The 25,270-nt window shown below is 40.7% G+C and overlaps 1 protein-coding gene across 1 annotated transcript in view; it reads right to left on the bottom strand.

The window, feature by feature from the left end:
- WDFY2 (WD repeat and FYVE domain containing 2) overlaps positions 1-18,185 on the bottom strand; it is a 69,019-nt gene extending 50,834 nt beyond the window's left edge. Inside the window, exons 1-2 of the mRNA XM_063444850.1 lie at positions 17,945-18,185; positions 4,486-4,553 (exon numbers count right to left, since the gene is read on the bottom strand). Coding sequence (XP_063300920.1) covers positions 4,486-4,553; positions 17,945-18,081 — 205 coding nt within the window. The 5' untranslated portion in view covers positions 18,082-18,185. The remainder of the gene's footprint in view (positions 1-4,485; positions 4,554-17,944) is intronic.
- Between the last annotated feature and the right edge of the window lie 7,085 nt (positions 18,186-25,270).

The following is a 25,270-nucleotide window of genomic DNA, read 5'->3' as shown; positions in this document are numbered from 1 at the left end:
CTTTAAAACCCCTTAAGGACACATGACATGTGTGACATGTCATGATTCCCTTTTATTCCAGAAGTTTGGTCCTTAAGGGGTTAAAGGATCACTATAGTGTCAGGAAAACAAATACATTTTCCTGACACTGTCACCCTTAGGACCCCCCTTCCCCCCCCACCCTCAGGGTCCCCCTCCCGTGGCGCTGAAGGGGATAAAACCCCTTTAGCAGCTTACCTTAATCCAGTGCCGGGCTCTCTCAGCGCTGGTGATCTCTCCTCCCCCGCTGACGTCAGCTCCCGAATGGAGCGGTATGCGCAGCAAGTGCCGCACGCACATTCAAACAGTCCATAGGAAAGCATTTCTCAATGCTTTCCTATAGACGTTCTGCATGCTGGATGCGAATTTCGCATCCAACGTCGCAGATGCGCCTTTAGCGGCTGTCAGGAAGACAGCCACTAGAGGTTGGCTTAACCCCTAATGTAAACATAGCAGTCCACTAATCGGGAGGTCTCCCCGGTTCACTCTCTCCCCCCCCCCCCTGCCGGTGAGGGATATCCCGGTAACCGAAGCCTGCAACAAAGAGCAAAGCGACAACAGTGCCTGTCCCACACTGCCAGCACAGCACTGACTGCCATGGAAGTCACCACGTGTAACCCGCTGCCGCCCCTTGAAGAAAGGCTGGATCGCCTATTTGCCGCCTTTTGGGCAAAAATATATCACCAGGGAAGCACTAACGAGGAGAACGCACCAGCAGTGACCCAAAGAGAGGACGTGCTGAGACCTGCGGCTCCCGACCGGGGCTCTGGTGAAGCTAAGAGGGAGGGAAGGAGGAAGCGGTCGACCCGACGCAAACATGTCAACCACAGACCTAGACCAGCGGTGAGTCGTCCTGCCCCCGTGCAGAGCATACCCCTTCGCAGCCCTGCATCCCTCAAGAAGGTCAACGCTCCCCGGGCGGGGAAAACACACAAGAGACTCAAAGCGGAACCCCACCGACCGCCCACTGCGCCCCTGAGAGCTCATGCCCAAGAGACCGAACCGCCACACAAAACGACGCCCAAAGTGGATCCCAGTCAGGCGCTTTCTCCGGCCATTACACTCCCTTGCAAGCAGGGAATTGGCTGACACTGCCCCACCAGCGATGCACTGGCCCTCAACCATGAGGCACAGGCAGGTCGGAGGACTAGCACATAAGTTTCACAAATTTACATGTTGGGACTCTTACTTATCATTTATCGCATAATTAATATAAGCTAATTTGTTTCACAGTCAAGCTTAGCACTAACTACAACCATACTTGTATAACTCAAAGTAGAAAAGCCTGTAACCTATCTAGCTGTGAATCTAGTATAATGTAATTTATGCCTACACTCATTAGGCGTGTGTTTAGACTACCTGCTCCCATTTCATCTTACTTAGCTTGATGCATTGGCCTAGCACATTCCGCGTTCTTTGACTCATATGTTCCCTTACATTGTTAGCTTGCTATTTACCCATGTATCACTTGATATCTGTCTATCCTAACTTAGCGAGTTTAAATCGATGCCTTAACTAACATTTCAACCACTAAAGCGATTACAGCAACGAGCCAACTGGAGTGTACCTACGTGTTTAGATTTATCTACCTTTCATGACCAGTCTAGCAACAACAAGCGCAGATGGGTTTTTCATTAGTTTTACTTTTGTTTACTTCATTTAACTCCTGATGATTCAATTGCTTAGTGTAAAATACCTTTATAATTGTTACTTCATGCATGCTATTAATCTACTGCAAAGCTTGTTTAATATAAAACATAAAATGAGGCTGTTATTCGTAGGAGATGTACTATTGTGTTAGAGCGATCCCATCCTGTACAAACACTGTATATCCCCTACTCTTTATTCTGTACCCTATTTAACTCCTGCCTCAATAAAAGAAAAATTGACAAAAAAAAAACCTGAAGGACGTGGTCTGGGTGACTATAGTGTCCCTTTAAAAAAAAAAAAAAAAAAAAAAAAGTGTCAACAAGTCCCCCTGGAATTATAGTCAGTTGCGCATATTTTCTATCTTTAAAAGGAGCATAGAATAGGCGTTAAACCCTTTAATTGTTATGATAGATTCCTGTAATTGCCATGGATACCCACACACTGCAGCATCTGCATTGAGATTTGCCTACACCAGAAAGTGAGTCAGCCAGTCATGATGCGATGCTGAGATTATCCCATCAAATTCTACATAGCAGTGATTAACGATCAGCAGGAGTTTTTATATGTTCAGATAGCAAACAGTAGAACTACAACTCTGAAATCTTTGCAGAGTTTTACAAACCAAAAAGGATTGGTATTTGGACAAAAAAAAAAAAATCTAAAATTAAATATTAAACAAAATAGACTACAGGATATTTGTAATATAGAAGAATAACAATGCTAAAAGCAATATAATCTATATATTTACTTAACATGTGTGGGTGCCTAGAGACTCAGAGCATGACTGATAGACCTACCTGCTCGATCCTACACATGTCAATGTAAAGCCCATAAAATATTTAGTCTGGGGGGCGGGGCCTGACAGCCGAGATGGCCGGCCGCATGTCCTAGGAGCTCCTGCAACAATTGGCAAACGTGAGCTGAGCGACATTATTATGCTGGAGGCACAATGTGACCGGGAACAGACACAGAGCAACATGACAAACGGTGATACCAGTCCGGTACCGGTGCACCACGGAAAAACCTCTGTCAGCCATGCGGCCTAAACCAGAGCAAAGCCTGAGGCCTGGGGGAGGCAGACAATCTCACGGCGCAGGACGAGCGCAAAAACGAGTGTCTACCACAGCCCTGCTACCAAACAGCCCCAAGCATAGCATACAAGGACACAACGCCCATACCTAATCCATGCTGAACTGTAAAGCTGCCGTAAAATGCTGAGACTTGGGAGAATGCTAGCTGACGTTATTCCATCAGACCCAGTGGTTTCTGTAAACCTTGCAATCTCACCACCAGTTCCAAGTTCCTGCGGACTCCCTCTTTCTTCCCTACAGAGAACCGAGTACCTGAGGTTTTTCCTACCACAAAACATATATAGAGCACATTTAAGCTATGTTTATATATTATTTGTATTTACTTTTGCTCATCACTCCCACCAATAACAAGAAAGGAGGTAACCCTTTGACAAGCGACATTAACCCATAATCTGTGCGCTCGTTTGTCTCCTTTCGCAAAATCCAGCCTATAACCTATGGCACACACTAATATAGTATACCACTGAATAGTACTCACTGTCAGTTAATCGGTTAAATAAGCTGGTTAATATTCTCGAAACGAGCAAATACTTATGCTAATACCAAACGTGTGAGAATCTTGCATTAAGCGTAGCTAGATCATAACTAAATTGCAGACCTAATCTCCAGTTACTTCATGCTATTCCATGTGTGTATGTATTACTTGCTCAGTTGACGACAATATGCCGTCGGTTTAATACCATACTTACGAGCAACCGCGATAATACTCTCCGCCAGTTAGGCAAAGTTAAAATGGCTCTAATTGCTACTGTACAGGTTGGAATCATAGCTTGTAGTATGAATAAAGCACTGTGACCGGCCTCAATAGACAGGATTAGCTAGCCAGCACACAGAATGTTCATAAACCTAAATGTGTTAATAGCCTGTGTTTTTCTATCCTTAAAAACAAAAAAATGTGCGGTTAAGTTATGCCATGACTATGTATGCCAATGAAACGCCTGTAAACGCTGTCGTGGCGCTACAGGTATCTCTGTTATAAAATCTAATGCACAAGAAAAATAAAGAATAAAAAGAAAATAGATTTAGTCTGATTATCCATCTTTTTATTTCTTACTAATTTTCTTCAATTTCTTGCGTATAAATTATTGACATGACAACCTTTGTTTTTCCCCTTGTATAAACACTGACTTTTCAGAGTGTTTACCACCGGGATACAGGGACAGGCCCACCGGGATACAGGGAAATTTCCTGGTGGGCCACAGCACTTGGGGCTAGGGAGAGACTGGAGAGCCCTATTACCTATAACTAAATACCATTTGGTAAGTTTTCCCTCAGACTGCGAGAGTCCGAGGGATTTATAGCGAGATGAGCTTGGCGCTGGTGCGGTCGCATTGAGGATGGGGCGGCCGGAGGGAGCACGTCTGTAGTAAGCATGTGTGTGTGTCAGTGAGCACGTCTGTAGTAAGCATATTTGTGTATACCAGTGAGTTGTTCTGTAGTAAGCTTGTGTGTGTCAGAGTTTGTGTGTACCTGTACGCTTGTATGTGTTTGTCAATGATCTTGTGTGTATCAGTGAGATTGCCTGTCCGTGAGCCTGTGTACCAGTACCTATGGGAAAGAATTGGATTGGCTGAAATCATAAATTCTGATGTCAGCAAGGAGGCAGATCAGGGGCAGGGCCAGTAAAGATAAGTTTTGGTTATTGTTTTAAAGAGGGGCTAAGGGGGAGGGAGGAGCATGTTTGTGTTTCTGACACTATAGTGTTAAACAAAAATAACTAACTTACCTGGCATTGCATGATAAATGCTCGGCCAGAATTGTCCACTGTCCCTCTTCATCCAAACACGCACAGTTCTGAAACAAATTACAAACATTGTACTTTTAAGAATTTCAAAATCACTATATAAAAATACATGTCATGAGGAAATGCTAATTATTATGTATATTATACACATACATACAAAAACTTAGATGTATATATTTTGTATTAATAAATATATGTAAATCAGTCTGTTATATGTTACCTATAACTATACATTTCATTTCGCTCATATACTGGTAAAGGTATGTACTGAGTATACTAACATAATAAAATAAATGGGACTGCAACCATAAACTCCTTGTACTATAACCACTAAAACAAGCTGAGGTGCTTAGAGTGTCTCTTTAATGCTATATGTTTATATGACACAGGGGGAAGGCACTTACAGATTGAAACACATTGGTGCTTTAACTGAAGAAACAGCTATTTAAAAAGTTTGACAAGTATTCACAAAGCTTCAGAGAAAGAGGGAGAGCAAGAACCAAAATCATGCTTAAAGTGACACTTCCCTCTCCATAGATTTTACAATGTATAGTGGTGATTAAGGTGCATCCTTAACCCTGGCTGGTAGTTGCGTGTGCCAATTCCAGTGGTTATGGTACTCTAATGCCTATTTAATTTTCTTTGCTAGCTAGCTGAAGTGCTTTATCAATATGCAGTATCACATTTTGATGGCAGGTTATAAACGTGGGAATTGACATTTCTATAAATTAATTAAGAAAACACCTTACTGGCGGTCAGTCAGACAGGTTTTCTTCCTCCTTCCGTTAGCTCCACTGAGTGACAGAAAGTTGCAGGGTGCTCTACTAGAACAAGCCTGTCTTCTCTACAGGTGCCAGTGAGTTTTTTTAAAATTAATTTCTAGTGTGGTTTACATCTGTGTGCTTAATGCATGAATTCCATGTCTAGAATTCTAAGAAAGAATGCAGAGATTTCCTAGCCCCTGCAGAAAGCCCAAATTTGCAGAAAATAATGCCATTTCAGCTCTCTGACTGGTCTGTATATGTTTTAATGCAATACTCCCATAATGCACTACAAAACTGATCAGGTTTAGCCTGGAGTGTCCCTTTAAATCACAGAGAAAACTACAGTTAAATCCTCTTAACAGCACACTGTATTATTAAATGTCACAGGGTGGAGTCCCCTTGTGGGACACTTGCATCATCTCTCACAACATAAGTAAACAGACTGCAGGCTACCAAGAACACACACACCAGGTGCAATGTAACATATGGATCAGCTGTACAAAGTGCAACAATGTACAATGCAATGTGGTAATGTGTCTGCATACACAGATTCTTAAATAAAAAGTTGACTCATGCAGAATTCTAAAACTGCAATCACTGGTATCTTATTTAAAAGGACACTGTAGCTCATTGGAGTGGTCTGGGTGCGGTGTCCCTGTCCCCATCCCTGTAGCCATGCAATGTAAAATATTGCAGGTTTAGAGAAACTGCAGTGTTTACATTGCAGTGCTGAAACTGCAGCTAGAGGCTGAAAGGTTTTTTTTTTTTTTTTTTAAATGTTGTTACAGTTTTACCAAGGGAAGGGGGGCACCTGCTGGCAAGGTTTGATCAAAAACCAGAGGACCTTTGTTATGGTACCTAGACTGTCCATTTAAGAAAACAAGGATAATTATGTTGTGCAATAAAAGCATCATGTCCCAGGAACTACTTAAAAGAGACACTACAGGCACCCAGACCACTTTATCTCATTGAAGTGGTCTGAGTGAAGTGCCCAACCCCCTTAACACTACAGTTATAGAAAAGCTGCAATGTTTATACTGCAGGGTTAAGACAACCTCTTCCAGACTGCCACTAGAGGCACTTTCTGCATTCTCAAGAAGCTTTGCATGAGGACGCCCAGGCGTCTTCAAAACCCCCCTAGGAAAGTACTGATTTATTGCTTTCCTATGGGAAAGGTCTAATGCAGACCAGGCACTTGCCGCATGGCCATTATTTCCCCTCCTTCGCAGGAGCAGAGGACCTCTGCATTGGAAAGAGGAAAGTGAAAAAATATATATTTTTTAATCCTTTACGCAACAGGTTGGGGAGGGGGTGGGCTGCATGAGACCGACAAACAATATGGCCTTAGGAATACAGTTTAATATTTCTAACGCTATAGTGTTCCTTTATGGCTTGTTCAATGTGAATTGTCAGAATTCAGCCAGAGTTTGAATTTTACAGTTCTATTGTGTTTAAAATGTTCAGTTCATTTTAAATTGCATAAATTGTGAATTCCCATACCCTTTGATTTTTAGAAGAGGAATCAGACCTGTAGACTATTTGCGTGTGTGCTAAAAGCAGGTTTTCTTTGGGTACGCACCCTGTACAATACGGCTAAGTATCCTGGGTTCTCTAAACCTCCAGCAGAATTCTACAGTCAATGTAACGCTCATAAAAGATTTAGTCTGACAGCAATGTATTACGCTTCATGTTACAAGTTTACTTTCTTTATTCCCACAGAGTGCCAACACGGATGGAGTTTACTTCAGTTAACAAAACAGTATGTATAACAGGAAAACTCCCATTTATCTTTACTTTTAACATAACGTTAGCCTTGTGTGATGAACTATGTGAATGAAACCATAAAAAAATGTCAACATATTTCAAGCTTGTCGAAAGCTTATTCAATCGACTTACTACAGCTTAGTGTAAAGTATCTAAATAGGTGGCTCAAGATTTTAAAAGTAAACTGAAGTACTCAGAGTTATTCCGTAAAGTGTGAATTGTCAGGGATTTAAAATGTAGGCCACAATAACTGAATAATAAACATACATAAATCTCAAGCTATGTTTTAGTTCAGCTATTTTGACTGAAAATTTGAGATTGACTTTGGCTTCTTGACAATAGAAACTCACTCTTAAATGAATAATTGTGATTGCAACTTTAAATATGTTCTTTATTGAACACAATCCCAAAGCACCATACCCACTTACCTACTGTTCGCCCGGTGCCAGTTACTGCCTCTATTACCATCTCCGGAGAGCCAGAAGTTCCTTACTTAGGTCTTAGCTTACTGGCTGGACAAGTGGACTTCTTACCTGGGATTTACAGTCTGCTGCTCTTCACCTCCACTACCATCTCCAGAGATGGAGAGGGGGTGGGGAGAGACTCATAAAAGAACACAGGTAAGAAGTAAAATGGTTCCTTACAACAGGGGGAACCAGTGCACTGCTGGCACTAAAACTACTATAGCTAGCTGTAGTAGCTGAGGTTCTTGGAGTGTTTCTTTAACAATATATAAAAAACAGTATTTTTAAATCTAAAGAACTGATGTCTAATCTTAGGCAATGCAGATGTCCGGGTCCTAGGTCCTTCTTTATTCTCAGACAAAAAGAAAATGTAGCCAAAGCCAACAAGTAGCCCACGATGCTTCATCGGTGTTCTATAAGCCCTGTGTGTGTTTGCCATTAGGCAGTGGAAGTATGGAAAGTCCTGCATTCAAGTTAACATATAACTCATGTTGACAAGCGCAGGTACGGACACGACAAAGAACTCTGCATATATAAAATCAATATGCATCCAAGGCCGTGATAGCCAGAAGCAAACAATACCAGCAAGAAAGCACTACATGGTATGTCGACTGAGGAATAAAGGTTCATTATCAGGTTCCTCAATTCTTTTATGATGCGCAACATTTGGCAGACCAAAAGTGTTCTAAAGTAATGCGTACACAGATTTCTGCACAGGTTCAGTTTTAACCCTATGTTATGGGGCTCCACTGGAATCCACGGTGTGCTCCCTGTGCATGAACCAATGTACACAAAGTCAGCCTCCCTAACTGAATGGGTTCATTCTGTGTCCATGTGTCAAAAGGACGGGGTGAGGAAAGTTTTCTGGTCGTGTTTCCATGAGACCCTACACGGAACACTTGCAAAACGAACAGTGACTCAAACTACTTTTTTTTTCCTCCGACACCAGAAATATAAAAATACCTTCTGTAGTCCCTTTAAAAAAAAAAAAAAATGTAAGTCCACTTTAAATGCCAGAAAAGCGGCAAATTTCTGTGTTGAAGTCTATAAAATATCAGATAGCTAGCACTAACGATAATAGCCAAAAATCAGATACAGGCATCAGCAGTTCATTCCAGCACCAGTCCATAAATTTCAAGGCCTTTAGAAGTGGATCACAAATGTCTTTATTGACAGCTTGCGGATGTACCAACAAGGAAATGCTTAGTAACTGCTTCTACATTAACCAGCAGCTAAACAATTCAAATAGATACTGCATGCACAGACATTTTCTGTTGACCTTTTGCTGAATTCCAACATCCTGTTTCACAAATGCAGACAAAGTTACACTGACCCTTTGCAAGTTTCATCTGGCATGAAGAAGTTAAAATGCAGATTCTAATTTAGCACTGGGATCTGCCTTGAGATCTATCTTGAGAGAAATGTTTCAGTGTGGTTTCTAAACTTGACCATGTCTTCAAGGGAAGGGTGACCCAGCTTGCATTCATTTTACTGGTTTGACGAATAATACGCAGTATATATGTTGATCTGGATTGAGCACTGTAACGGTGTTAAAACATACAATATGTTTAAAGTGAATATCAAAATAAGAGGAATGTTCTTCTAAAACATCAATTTATCATGTGAAATGTTTAGTTTTTTTGTTTTCAGCTAAGCAGTTAGAAATATTGAAAATAAGAATAATTCATTTATATATTGACTAACTACCATATATACTCGAGTATAAGTCTAGTTTTTCCGCACATTTTTTGTGCTGAAAAACCCCCACTCGACTTATACTTGAGTCAATGTCTGTATTATGGCAACTTACATTGCCATAATACAGACCAGGGCCGCCGGGCTCACTACAAGCCCGGCGGTCCTGTTGGGGGCTGGCAGGAAGCGTTTACTTACCTTTCCTGCAGCTCCCTTCTCCTGCGTTCTGGTCAGCTCCCCTGTAAATCTCGCAAGAGCCGCGGCGTCAGAGCATTGCCACGGGTTACCGTGGCAACGCTCCGCGCGGCACGCAGACCGCGAGACTTACAGGGGAGCTGACCGGAACGCAGGAGAAGGGAGCTGACAGGAGCTGCAGGAAAGATAAGTAAACGCTTCCTGCCAGCCCCCCTCCTGCACAGTACACACCACTGGACCACCAGGGACAAAAAAAAATGTAAATAATAAAAAAATAATATTAAAATAAAAAATTAGAATATTTAAATAAAAAAAATTTTAATAATAAAAATGCCCTCCCCCCACACACTACACACACTACACACACACACACACTCTGCATTATATACACACACACTCATACAAACACACACTCTGCATTCACACAAACAGACAGTGTGTTTATATAATGCAGAGTGTGTGTTTGTATGAGTGTGTGTGTATATAATGCAGAGTGTGTGTTTGTATGAGTGTGTGTGTATATAATTATAAAAATCACAGAATTTCATAGCCCCAAGTTTTACCTTCGACTTATCCACGAGGTATAGCATATTTCACAATTGTTGGTCACAAAACTGCACTCGACTTATACATGAGATCGACTTATACACGAGTATATACGGTATATAATACACTAAATTGGAGCATTTTAAGAGAGTGACTTAAAATGCTTACCTAGCATAGGTTATGGAGTGATCAGTTTACCGCTGCAGCTGATATACGATAACCTCCCTCCCACACTATGTGTATACTTACTCTTGGACTTACGAGTCTAACAGGCTCTTCTTTTGGTGAGATGGCAGGTACAGCAGCTGTAGCCATGATAGAGTCATTCACGAAAAAGATGAATGAAGTGATCGTGCAAGCCACAGCAATCCCCATTGATGCTGGCTGAGTAACTTAATAAAACTACTTGTGAATTCTGAGCCATATATCCTATACTACTGCAATAAGGGTTTTAGGAAAAGCAAAATACATTAGCTAAAACAATAGCAGGACCACAATTGTGCAGTTCTTACAGATTTGAACCCAAGGAGGAAAATGTGAAGATTTTTTAAAAATTAAATGTATTCCTCGTTTTTTTGTATATCATTTTAATTGTATTTTGTTGTGCAATACAGATTCACATTTCAAAAGAAATGGGAACAATCCAGGACAGATGACACGTAAACATGTTTTTACAACGTTGTTAAAATAAGTGCATATATCATCAAAGGAACACTCCAAGACAAAATAACTACTACAGTGCACTGTAGTAGTTATGGTGTCATTGATGCCATTGTGCACCCGCCGTGTTGCAAGTAGTCAAACCATTGTAGAACGTTTTGAACTCCTACCAAAGGTCTGCCAGGCTGGAGCTTTCTCTCTGAAGGCTGTAGTGGAGGTGAGGAGTTGCACCCAGCGGAGCACAGATAATAATTCAAACCATTGTAAAACAGTTTAACTGCTTACAGTGGTGGAGTGCCAGGGAACTCCTAGCACCATAACCTTTACAGTGCCGTGGTTAGAGTGCTAAGCGTGTTCCTTAAAGATGTTGTTAATCCAACAAAGTATGCATTGTGTATGAAAAATATTTTCACATAAAAACTGAAACAGGAACAGTTTGTGTGTAAGAGTCTCGTTAATGCATACATTTACGGTAATGCATACATTTCCCATACTGTGTTACTTCTCTCTCTCTGTCTTTTTCTCTTCTCTCCTTTCAACTCTTACCCCACCTTCCCTGACCCAGTTCCTTTTGCCAGGAGCCGCTTGGATGGACATGCTCCACCTGGACCGAGAAGCCTATAGATGGGGATGGGAGAGGGGGGCCTTAAGGGATAACATTATACTCCATATTGGCAAAAAGGTTCTCATTTGACGGACCACAAAGATGAAGGTTACACTAGATTCGGCCAAATCTTTAGGGGCTAATATGTTATAATTGTCTAGTGTTACTGAACTTCTGACAATATGAGAAGTAGGAGTAAGTATAGAGACGGTAGATCATGTTTACATTTGTACCAAAAGAAAAGTATGGGTTGAGGGGCCAGATATACAAGTTGTATGGTTGGTCTGCAAAGGTTTCTGCACATCTATGATTTATGAATTCTTCAGCCTTCTTAAGCCACGGCTTACTTTCCAGCAATTCCAATTCCTTTGGGGATATCTTATGTTGTGCCTCATCTGGGGTTATCATTTTATGCCGTGCCATTGTAAAGTTAATATTTCTCGCTATACAATCTGTGTATATATTTCCCTGACTTTTGTGCTAGGTATTTACAAAGTATTATCCTGTAGGAATCATAACAACCTACCAGACCCATCAAAAACAGTTTCTAAGTGGAGAAACATGCATGGTATGTCATTTTAATGACATCTGTTGATAAGACGCTGGAGATAAAAAAAAAAAAAGTTTAGATAAAGTCACATCTGCTTTGAAGATTGCTTATGTATCAAGAGTGTAACATGAGGTGTCCACTTTTAGTGGGTATTATTTAAGTTTATAAAAACTATGCATTTGCAAAACACACAAAAGACCAGCACTGCTCGTTTTGTGCTACAAAAAGGATGTGCTTTTTCATCAATCTCTTTGCAGTTATTTTTGCACTGTCATCAACCAAGATAAAATCTTTTTTTTTAAATTATTTAGATATACATTTTTAACCTTTGCATGCTCATTTAAAGCATCATGATCATGTAAATGGAGTAAAGCCTCACTTAAGTGCTATTAGAGCATAATTTCAGCAGGTTTATAGATTACATATAATGTGACGGCAGATAAGAACAGTTCAGCCCATCTAGTCTACCCAATTTTCTATTCATTAGTCCCTGGCCTTATCTTATAGCTAGGACAGCCTTATACCTATCCCACTCATGCTTAATCTCCCTAACTCTGTTAACCTCTACCACTTCAGCTGGAAGGCTATTCCATGCATCCACTACCCTCTCAGTAAAGTAATACTTCCCGATATTATTTTTAAACCTTTGCCCCTCTAATTTAAGACTATGTCCTCTTGTTGTGGTGGTTTTTCTTCTTTTAAATATATAGTCTCCTCCTTTACTAGATTGATTTAAGCATCATTGAGCCATGTTCCAGAATATATACTCGTCACCTTGCACCTACTTTAACATCTACTATGAACCAGCTAAAGCATTGCTTAAAACCTCCAACACGTAAAATTACAGGATATTGTGATGCAGCAAATCTGTTATGCTGCAATGACGTGCAGAGCCTGGATAACATGGGAAACATGAGTAATCAATGCATGCTATTTTTACACTCAGCTGTAGTAGTATTCAGTGTTTTGATGTTTAACATTAGGCATACTCATTCATTTAAAGAGACGTTTCAGGCACCAAAACAACTTCATTAAAATAAAGTTGTTATGGTGTCAGGGGGCTCATGGAGACACTCTTACCTCAAGGGTTTAAACCGTTCTTTAACGATTTAACCCCTAAGTTGCCGCCAGCAGCAATGTCCACCTCTCCTAGACAGCATCCCGTGTTTGAAATTTCCCTTTCAGGAAGCAAGGGTGCCACTGATTGGCTGAGAAAAAAAAAAAAAAAATCTTTTCCAAGTCATTTTAGTAAATGAGGAGTCACTGCCCAGAGATCCTCAGCGCTTCCATAAAGTGACATTTAGAGGCGGATGCGGCCTGTGTGGAAATGGATGTTGCCACTTGAGGCAACTTAAGGGTTAACCGTTCAAGAATTGTTTAATCCCTTAAAGGTAAGGGTGGCCACGGGGGCCTCCTTGCACCACCACAATTTTATTTAGACAAAGTTGCTTTGGTGCCTGGAGTGTCTCTTTAAGAAATAAGATTAGTTATGCTCGCTATGGTGACATTCTTAAAAAAGAACACCATTTGGACATTAAATACGATTATGTTTTATGTTATGTGTGCGATTGTAAATAAATACTACAGCGTTCGGAATACAAACATGTTTTTCCAACGATAAAGTGTTCCCCTAATTATGTAAGTATTCTCTCACTTCCCCCTGAGCGTTTGAAAGGCGAGTATTATTTACCTTTCTACCCTAACCGCACTAGTCTCACCACAGCGGCTTTGTCTCTTTGGCTAAGATCATCAAATTTGATGATGGAGGCCAGTGGTCATGTGCGGCAAATTACCACGCTACGCCAATCAAATGACTCACTTCTCACAGGGAATCTCCTAAAGAACATCAGGAAATTCCTCCTGCATGGAACTGCCGAACATCAGGCGATGTAAATTACACTTCACACCATAACCACTTAACTGATTTTAAGTGATCATGGAGTCTGTATGTACAGCATTATGCTATGAAACGTTGATCATACAGAATTTAACCCCTCAGCTGCCAGAGGTGTCACCTTTAACAAGAGTTCTGGGCTGGTTAATGTCAGTTCTGTGCATATTTAGTGTCTGTCTTCAGGACTCACAGCATACTAGCAACAGACAGCCAACTGTATCCAGCAGATACTGTTAGAAGTGTATTTTCACAGGGGTTCATTAATAACCTTCTGTTGCCAATAGAAATAGTTTCCCCTTACAAAATGTAATATATTTACATGACACATTACATTTAGTTTAGATATATTTTATACATGTATGCATATTTTAAAAGAACACTTGATTTATCTTTAATTTTGTTTAGCTTCTATGGAAAATAAAAATACAGATAAAAAGAAAAAAAAAAATATCTGATCAATTTGCATCTTGCTTACTGAACATCCAAAGAACAGTGCATTGTGGGCTGACCACTGGCACACTATAGCAATATAACCCACTCGCTACAGGCATTTACACCTCTCTGGTGACATAGCTGAATAAAACTAAAACAACCTACAAAGAAAAAAAAAAGGATAAAAAAATCCTCTGACAAAATATCTCAACATTATACAGCCTGTATAATTACCAACATTCCTTGATACATCACAGAGCATTTTCAAAACTGTTATGATGACCAAACTTCAACCTGTTAAATTTTGATTTTTTTTTTTAAGAGGTCATGAGAGACAAGCAGTAGTACAACTATGGAAATGGAAGGTTCTGAATGGCTAATGTCATTAAGTGCTCTCATAAGCCTGGTTATTAGTAACAGGAAAATATTTCAAGGTGACCTTGCCCCATGAGCAAATTGTACAATGTTCAAGAGATGAGCAACATATTCATACAAACTTGGTTAGTTTATATAAAACGTGTAGGGAATACGGTTTAGAGTTGACTTACATAAAGATAATTTCAAGTGACAGTACTGCGTTAAAAAAACACTAGGTTTACGAGATTATATAAATGCCCTCTTCATCATAAAGTCAGTGGCAAACACTTTCCGAGCCAAGTTGACCGACAACCTAGTTATTTTATTTACTTCCACTGCAATGAGACTTCAATAACTTTGTTATGGTTTCAAAGTACAACTTGAGCGAATCTTTCCTCTCGTTCTACATGTGATCCTGGAAAAATGCTCCCTACACTAAACTGCTACAGCAGTATAAAAGGGACTGTCATGCATAACAAAAGAGCCTATTAAACTCTGCCTACAATGGAAATAGGTAAACATTATCTGATCCAACAAGGTGTGCGCTTGAAGATATTATTAAACGAAATGCCACAAGTACCATTGTTGATATCTGAGCCTAAGTTGGCTACACCGAAGTAGCAGGTGCCTCAATTGATGTTTGCAAAGCACTCTGGGTCAGATAACCCAAGGTGTCTCACAACATCATATTAAAAACAAGATGATTTTATTTGAAAATTATCAGCTCTTTTACACATTTACTAGCAATGTATAAAGAGAGCAATTATCACAGTAACATGTTCCCTTTAAAGCAGGGGTGGAAAATCCCAGGTGTCAGGACCCCATGGCCACTAGGAATTTTGTCTTGGCGTCTGGTTGTTTGTCAGCCCGTTCAACACTGCATCGATGCCTGCCGGTGCAGTGGCGGAACTACAGGGGTCGCTGAGGTCACAAGTGTGGCCTTGAGGATTGAGGATTGCACACCATGCAGCACTGGTCTAGGAAGCACTTCTAGTGGCCAGCTGAGTGACTGTCACTAGAGGTGTAACTAGGCACCAATGTCTTTTCTCTAAAAAGCCTGGTACAGGTTTTTGTCATCGAAAATAACGCTTTGTAGTTATTTTAAAAAAACTTTTTTTTTTTTAAACTGGCTCCTAAATTTAAAACAAATGTTTCAAGACCTACTTTAAAAGTATACTTGATATGGACGAGCTGCACGGCCTTCATAAGGGGGGGGAGGAATGCAAAATTACAGAAAAGTAGTGTGTTTTTTCATGATTTTAAAAACGATTCACCAGAAACCCCAAATTAAATAATTGCTTTTTCAAGCTAAATTTCCATCCTTACAATAATTTCCAGGTATTCAGGTAAAGAGAATCACTGCTCGAGACACACAAACAAAATAGTAGAAAGGTCTAATCGGTTATGAAGTTGTGCCTTTATTTAGGACATTTCTTTAACAAAATTACTTAGGAGTGTGGTCCAATTGACCTATAAACACAAGCTAACCACAACCTTCCATCAAGAATGCTAGACGTCTGGGGCCAGGATCTTTATACGAACAGATTAAAATTGTACCTTACAATACAAAATAATTACCAATAAAAAACAAATTTTCCCGATATAGACTATCCCATGTTATTTAAAGGGACACTATAGTCATCATAACCACTACAGCTTAATGTAGTGGTGCAGGTGTCTACAGTCTGTCCCTGCAGGCTATTTAATGTAAACACTGGCTTTTCACAGAAAAATAAGTTTTTAGATTGCTCCTTAGAGACACCCCCAGTGGTCGTCACTCAGACTGCCACTGGAGGTGCTTCCTGGGTCAGTGCTGCATAGGGTGCAGCACTGGCATTCAGCGTCTCCAAGCACTGCATGGATGAATGTTCTCCAAAGAGATAAATTTATTAAATGCATCTCTATGAGGAAATGCTGGTAGCTTCTTAGGTCACGGAGACGGAGCCAACTGCGGCAAGATCGACATGGAAAAAAGGTGGAGAAAAATGCCTCTCATGAGATGCAAGGGGAGCTGGTTATCTAAATAGTGAATTTAACACTATAGTGCCAGGAATACATGTTTGTGGACGGCATAGAACGCCCAAGCCGTCCTTTCTACTTACCCGGTCGCCGGTGATCCCACGCCGGTGATGGCGGTATGCGGACTTACCGGGGAACCCAGGGAGTCCCCCTCCGTTCTTTTTCGGCCTGCCTTGGCCATGTGATCGCAAGGTCCTTGCGAGGAGGCGGTCATTCGTTAGAGCCCAAAAGGTTTAACAATGATTCTGAGCAGCTGAATACCACTTACCTCTACAAATATTAACACTGGCAAAGGATCATTGGAATTGATGGGTGTTTCCTTTTTACCCACCACTGAAATACATCTAAAATGTACTAAAAGAGACTCCATGTGGGCCTATAACTTTTCAATTCTGTAGGTAAGGTAAATTGAGAAAGGTTTTGATAAAACTCTGCTATTTTGTATGGCTTTCAAAACCATTTATCTGCAATTTAGAATACACCTGTTTCCTCCAAAACCTTATTTATTTGTATGGCGCTTCTATGGGCGCGTAGTTAAATTTTACATAGTTTGCATGCCATTCTTGAATCCAGTTCAACAACACTGAAACAAGAAGATGCGTTTATTTAACTAAATTATTTGTATTTGCATGCAAACATTCAGTGGAGTAAACAAGGTATAGCATTTTAATTAAAAACCTAAAAAGCAATTTCAGTTCCTGATTACAACTAGTACTTTAATGTCTAATTATATGACCTAGTTAGTTAAAGCAGTGGTGCACTCAAATGACACATTTAAATAAATGCAATGTTAACATTTGCTTCAGTTTGCCTTATACTATATTTACTCTTTGAATGCTCTCATCCTGGTCCCATGACAACATATAAATTCAACTAAACCACTAACAATGTTAATAGTCTTGTACAGATTACTTATATAAAGTAATTTGTGGCATACAAACATTAAACCGGGCTGTATTTTTAAAAAAAATATTGCTTAGTTTAACAAATTCATCAATTCCAGTATTATCTAAAATAGTTGTTTAAAAAGAAGCACACACTGAATTTTCAGATTCTATGGTTCTCTCTCTACATTCTCATTCCATTTAGTAATCTAGTTTTACATAGTTTGCAAGATAGAGAATTAAAACTATTACACTATACACATACACTAAAAAAACAATAATGGCAACCAAATGAGCACCCCTGTTCTCACCTACCTAATTTTTATGAGTACAAGCCTAAAATTATCATGGGCACCCAACTGTGATCATGCAACAAAAAGTAAATAAATGCCAGCACACAGGGCACCTGGGCAAGCAAGCTTTTACACCAACCCTGGCATAGCATAATGCAAAGTGCAACCCAATCAGGGTGTTTATTAATTTACAGCAAGCCAAGGGAGGGAGAGAGAGGGAGAGAGAGAGGGGGGGGGACTGTCACCTAAGAGAGAGAGACAGCACGTGTCCAGGGGGGCCAGGAGAGTGCTGCATCCTCTATAGAGAGCTATGGCTTTACCTGTCCTCTGATACACTGATCACCCCGTCCTCCTTGGGTACAATCACTGCCGTGTTCACCACGTCCTGGGAGCCCTCCAGCTTGCTGAGTAAGATGGGTTTGCGGGTCAGGGGTTTGGGATGGATCTGTGCTGCCATGGTTCCCGGGGCGGACTGTGTGTCTCTAATGGTACAGCCAAGTGTCAGACCTGGCAGCACCAGGACTCACTGTGTACGCATCACCAAGCAGCCTACAGGCATCCGCCTGTCACATGACCCTACACGTCACTGCTGAAAACACACCCTCTCATACAATTCCTTTTTTTATTTTTTTATACAAATTGGAACTTTATTAGCTGTATGTGTTACAACAACAACAACAACAACAACAACACAGTAATATGCCTAAAATATATTCATTGGTTTTTTTTTTCTTCCCCTATCTCTCTTTTCCTTTTTCTCACTCTCTGTTATTATTAGTTTTATTTCAGAGTTAAGAGGTACAATGCTCAATAAACAGTGACAGAATGGGAAAAGATAAGGGTAATCAAATATAGTTACATCAATATCAGAGGGATTTATTGTAATAGCAGTCATAGCACATGAGTAATGGTGAAAAAAGGCAAACAGCATCTATCAAACATATATATATATATATATATATATATATATATATAGATGTAGATGTAAAAAACAGATAACATTCGTATCTTGTAATACCTTTTTTACGCTACAAATTTTATCTATTTTTTACATCTACATCAGTGGACTCATACGGCTACAATCTCTACTTGAACCCTATGGTATTTATTATATGTGTGTATATATATATATATATATATATATATATATATATATATTCATTTATTTTAACAGTGCTCTCACTACTGCACTGTTTTCCCCACCACAACTCTGTTGGTATATATATATATATATATATATATATATATATATATATATATATATATAGCAACATTTGTTAAAATTACCTCAAATATATGAATAACAAAATATAACATCCTCAGGTAAATGCATTAATATTGGTGGATGGGGGTTGTGCTTAGTGAGAGCTTTGCAGAATCGAGGAATATTTTAGTTTAACAATTTGAACTATTCACCTGTCATGCAGTTAACACATATTACTGGCAATAACATTTAATCTATGTGGTTTAAAGGGGCACCACACTATATAGGCACCCAGACCACTTCATCTCAATGAAGTGATTTGGATGTCACTTACCTCTTGTTTTAACACTACAACTAAAATGATTGCCTTCCTGGAGAAACAATGTTTACATTGCAGCATCAACATGCCTCTAGTGGCTGTGCCCATGACAGCTATTAGAGACAGTATACGGTCAATTGACCGTGTACACATATGCGCTCTGGGGTTCGCAGTGGGAGGGTTATTGATAGTGGGTCGCAAGGGCATCGGCAATGGTCTGTGCGATGCCCTCATGGACATATAGTGCAGAGGTCCGCGCAGACTAGTGCTCCAATCAGAGGGCACTGTAAGGCGGGAAACCACAATATATAAGGCACCCTGAGGTAACAGCTGGCGCCAAAACAGCTGAAGAAAATCTGTATGCCAAAATAGCTCTGGAAGATTTGGATTATAGCTGTTTCCTGCCCTCCCTCCCTCCCTATGATTTTATTTTATTCCATGTTGTGGTTTTTTATTGGGGTTAAGGTCACCTGCCTATTTTAAAGGCAGGGGTACTAGCTGAATTTGGTGATTTATTTGTTTAGGTTCTGGCTAATAGGGTGATTAAGTTACGGTTGTTATGTTTTGTAAACTAAATAAAAGACCACAGCGTTTTGCACCACATACCGGTCTGTGTGTTGTTATTATTATTTCACTCTGTATTTATTATGTATATCCATGAAATGTTGATATGTTTGTGTATATTAGAGTTAACCCCTGCAATGCACAAGGTACTTCCTGCCAAATAGCCAATTTAAATTCAGCTGTTTCTATCAGATGGTCTCATCTGATAGAATTTTGGTGTGCATGCGCACTTGCCTCCCAATGATTTCCTATTGGAAATCATTGGATTGGCTGAGTTCATCAAGGTTGATGATCTCAGCCACGGATGGGTGGCTGGCCATGGAGATAGCATCTCAACAAGGGAGAAAATGTAAGTAATCTACAATGTCATTTTTTCCCCTAATGCTATAGTGTTCCTTTAAAACCAGGTTGACTGCTGATGTATACATAAAAGCAAATCATTTTGAGAAAAAAACTTACTGGAATTTTTAATTCCTGGCTAATATCCATGTCAAGTATCATGGGTTTAGCTTCTTCCTCTCAGCTGCTAGGACAGGAATATTCCAATTAAATTAAATTAATGCTATAAAAGTTCCCACCTCCCTAATATCCTCAGTCGTGCATACAAGTTAATACAAATGGGGAGATAAAGTTGATGCTGACATGGATATTAGACAGGAAAGAAAAATTAACGTACGTATTTTCAAAATGTTCTGTTTTCCTGGCTAATCCATGTCAGTATCACAAATGGGATTTCCAGAGTTCAAAAAGCAGTGGGGGGATAAATAGAATACAAATTAATTGCTGCAATAACAATAGACTTTATTAATGGGAAGCTGCAGAATAAAGAACACTTTCTCCAACTAAAGAGGTAGAAGGTCCTAAAACATCTAGGCCATAGTGTCTAACAAATGTGTTGAAGACCCCAAAGCTGCAGTTTTAAAAGAAATCTCTTCAGTAGAGGTATTCACCAGTGATGCCCAGGATGCTAAAACAGCCCTTGTGGAATTAGCCTTAAAGGGACACTATAGTCACCTGAACAACTTTAGCTTAATGAAGCAGTTTTGTTGTATAAAATATGCCCATGCAGCCTCACTGCTCAATCCTCTGCCATTTAGGAGTTAAATCCCTTTGTTTATGAACCCTAGTCACACCTCCCTGCATGTGACTTGCACAGCCTTCCATAAACACTTCCTGTAAAGAGAGCCCTATTTAGGCTTTCTTTATTGCAAGTTCTGTTTAATTGAGATTTTCTTATCCCCTGCTATGTTAATAGCTTGCTAGACCCTGTAAGAGCCTCCTGTATGTAATTAAAGTTCAATTTAGAGATTGAGATACAATTATTTAAGGTAAATTACATCTGTTTGAAAGTGAAACCAGTTTTTTTTCATGCAGGCTCTGTCAATCATAGCCAGGGGAGGTGTGGCTAGGGCTGCATAAACAGAAACAAAGTGATTTAACTCCTAAATTACAGTGAATTGAGCAGTGAAATTGCAGGGGAATGATCTATACACTAAAACTGCTTTATTTAGCTAAAGTAATTTAGGTGACTATAGTGTTGCTTTAACTCCTTTAGGTGAAGCTTTTCCTGCCACTTTGTATGTTTTTGTCTGCGTATTTTGGAGACTGAAGCAGACATGCCTTTATGGTATCCAAAATGAATTATGAATAGTCTGGTAGATACCCTCATTTGCTTGGTTCTTTCAAGATAGATTTGTAATGCTCTAACCACAGTTTATGTCACTGTGACTCTGTAGCTTTTGTAGGTATTCTGTATTAGAAGTTTGTTTTCTTTCTGAAACTGTAGATCTTACCATGCTTTTTCTTGGATATTCGTTTTCAAATTTTTAGATAGAATCCTTTTCTTATAGCTGAAAGAACCTATTGATCTTTTATGTTCAAGGTCCAGACATGTTGGAAATTTCCAAAGGCAGGCTTTTACCTTGGATATCTGAACCCTGTCCCCTTCAATTGGATTTTTCTTCTACCTCTACCTTTTTGTGATTTTGAGGATTGGCATTGTTGTCCCTTCCAGAATAATGGTCTGCTGTACTCTCTTCCTGGTTTGTATGCCCTGGAGTCACGAATGGTCAGGACTGGTTTCTATATCCTCTGCCCTATCCACTAGAATATCTGTTTGTTCTTCTGTCTTGTGGTAGATGTGCATTCTTTCCCTCAGCTGCTTTAGAGATTGCATCAACTAAAGCTTTCCCAAAGAGGATATTCACTGGAACAAGAGAGAGCATAAACTTGTTTTTGATTGATTGCCTGCTCCCCAGGAGGGAGGTTAATGCCACTGAAGGATACATAGCTGCTCTTAAGGAAGTATGCCTTGAGATTTGCATCCATGCGTTTCTCTATAGGGTCACTTAGAGATGCCACTCTATCAATGGGCAGAACACTTTTCTTTGACACCTTTATTATTGTTGCATTTACCTTGGGTACTGCATTCCAATTCTTGATTTTTTGGTGTATGAAGTGAGGAATGTGTATAATCTGTTAAATTTGGGTGTTTTTCTAGTTTTGAACCAGGAAAGTTAGTCCTTTTCTGTCCAAATCCTCAAAATATATGTCTGATTCTTTAGTTTGTTCCCGATCTTCAGGAATGTGTTATCAGGGCCTGTGCGTAAAGCAGGTGTTGCAAAAATCCAAATCCCGAGCCATTGGCCAGGGTCTCTGATTTTTTTTTTTACCTTTAGCTTTCTATGCTCTCCTGGCTCCCTGACTGCCCAGTACGGAGGTGGAGTCCACAACGCACTCTCCTTATGATATCAAGATGAGGGCACGACTTCCACCTCCCCCAGATTCCCCTGTGGTACTGCCCTGGGTCCATACGGTCCTCTTCAAGACAGCCCTTGACATCCTACCTCAGTTTGAGCCACTAGACCTGGTACCACTTGCAGCAAGGGGGTAAGTTTTTAAAACATTTACATATACTCTGTAACCCCCTTTACCCTGTGCCTGTCAGGGGGTTACAGGCGTCTACTCCCTGTCACTCTGTCTTCCTAGACATGTGTCACTATGTGAACATATGTTTTTGTATGCTTTGTTCTGGATGTATCTTTGTGACTATATGTCTGTGTATGTGTCCCTGCATGCCTATATCTAGCTTTATGCCTGTATTTGCATGTCTCTGTATATCTTGTTCTGTATGCCTGTGTCTTTGTCTCGGTATGCCTGTCTCTGTATGTCTGTATCCATATGTCTCTATATGCCTGCATCTTTGTCTCTGTATGACAGTGTCTGTATGACTGTATGCCTTTGTTTGTATTACAGTGCACCTGTATGTTTAGATTGCCTGACTGTGTGCCTGTATGTCTATGCCTGTATGATGTGTTTGATTGTGTGAATGTATATATTTGTGACTGTGTGCCTGAATAACTGTGAGCCTGTATGATTGTGTGATGTTAAACTATATAGAAGGCCCTTAAAGGAACTTATGTGTTGATATGTCACAAAACTTTTAGCTGCTCACCACTCTCATGTGTAAAGCTCAAAAACCCTCTAAAAAGCTTTAAAAGTATGGAATTATAGTCTAGCGCTTAAAAATACAAATAAATAAGTGAAAAATATCCACTCTTCTAAGGTGTCACAATACTTGTGAACAATAAATTCACAGCAAATATGCAGTATATTTGTCAAAAGTGCTCATGTGATAAAACATTAATTATATGTGTAAAACCATAATGATATCGATCTTTACATTCGTGTTTAAAACTTTTAATAAGTTGCTTGATGAACAAATTGTTGTGCAAAAGTTGTAAATGCAATATTCCAGCCAGGATAAAAGCATAAGTAATACACAAACATGTATTCCTGACCCTATAGTGTTTAACCCACCATTTAGCTGGCTTGTCCTCCCTCAGCCACCCTATAGAAGTTTAAAACTCACCTTATTTCCAGCGCAGCGCGGGTCCACCGGCACTGGCTCCGCCCCCTTTGTGACATCAGCAAAATGGCCGATTTATAGCCAATTTAATGGATTGGCTAAAATCGTCTCGGGGCGGGGTCAAATGACATTTTGGCCAATCAGGACCTCCTTATAGAGATGCATTGAATTAGGATATGGCTGGGTGGGCAGCCTCGTCCAATGATGGCGCTATATAGACGACGTCATTATAATTTGGAAGGGGTCTAATGAGGAATTTTTTTGTTTTGTTTACTATCTCAATAACAATGAGTACAATTTAAAGTTTTCTCCTGTATGGAACCAAAGAGAAATTACTTTTCTTGATGTCACTTTATTCATTGAAGAAGATCAGATCAAGACCAGGTGTTATTTTAAGCCGACTAATGGGACCAGTTACGTACATAAAAACAGCTGCCATGGGGGGCGGAGCCTGACCGGGGAGCCGACTAGACGCAAAATCTGTGAGCTCCCGAGCCCGGTCCTGATTTAAAGCGGAAAACGGGGGGGAAATCCCAGACCCCGAACCCCAACTTACCTCACTCGACGACACCAAAGCTGGGGAGCAGAATGATATCCCACACACCCGGAAAGACCGCTGGATCGGTAGATCAGAGGCTTGGGGCCTACACGACGCAGTGCAGGGGAGAGGCGGCCGCTCTCCCAGCTCATCAAAGCGTGCGGCACCTGAAGTATCGGGCCTCCCCTCCCCCCTCAGGACCGGTGGGGGTTAACCCGGTCCAATCACCCGCAACCTGTGAACCCACACAGCTAACTGGCGACCTGGAAACCCGCTTGAACAGGCTGATGGCAAACTTCTGGGCAAAGGTGGAAGCTAGACACACAGCCACACAGCAGCAGCCGCGGACGGGCAAGAATACGCTAAGGTCCCAAGTAAGCAACAGCCGGAGGGGCACGAGGCAGATCCCAGGCATAAACCCGACGGCACAACCCACGACCCGCCACAAGAGCCAACTCGGGGTGAGGGCCCCAAGGGGCAAAGCCCAGACGCATCCCCCACGCAAGCAGAGGCGGAGGCCTGCGCATGGCACGCGGATACACACCACCACAGGCCTGAGTCCTACCTCAACAGGTATATACCCGGCCTCTTCAATCCCCCGAGTTAATGGGGAAACAAAGCTGGCCCTGCCACAAGACCGGAGCAGGAGGGTGACACCAGCATGCCCCTGGCTGACAGCCGACACCAAGGACTCCTACCTGCCACAGCAGATGCGAGCCCACGCTCACACACCCCACCCACGCACTGCCCGACCGGGTGAAACACAGACCGTGACACAGCTACAGCGGACAGCGCAGGGGGAGCCCATACAAGGCATCGGATGAATCACACAGCATGGGGACTTAAGGTCTAGCAAGGGACTCTTCACCCGTCCTATTTTCCCCATTTCTTTACTGTTATTTTTCAACGTAAAATTTATGTGACAGTTTAGTTATTCTGATATGCTCCTGTCTGTCTAATAGGATGACTAGAAAGCCCCTATGTGAGAATACTTCACCTTTACCTTAGTTAAACAATAGCCAACTCCCAACAGGCACATTGCTGGAACGCTAGCCTAAAGGCTGACTTAACCTTGAGTTAACTGCACCAACCACTCAGTAATGCCTGCCTATTCGCTTACCTACCTAATCATCTATTGCATTTATGATCTATG

This window comes from Pelobates fuscus, chromosome 1 (assembly GCF_036172605.1).
Source record: "Pelobates fuscus isolate aPelFus1 chromosome 1, aPelFus1.pri, whole genome shotgun sequence".
Taxonomy (NCBI): Eukaryota; Metazoa; Chordata; class Amphibia; order Anura; family Pelobatidae; genus Pelobates; species Pelobates fuscus.
The sequence above is the reverse complement of the archived record's forward strand: the minus strand, read 5'-3'. Positions and strand labels throughout refer to the sequence as shown.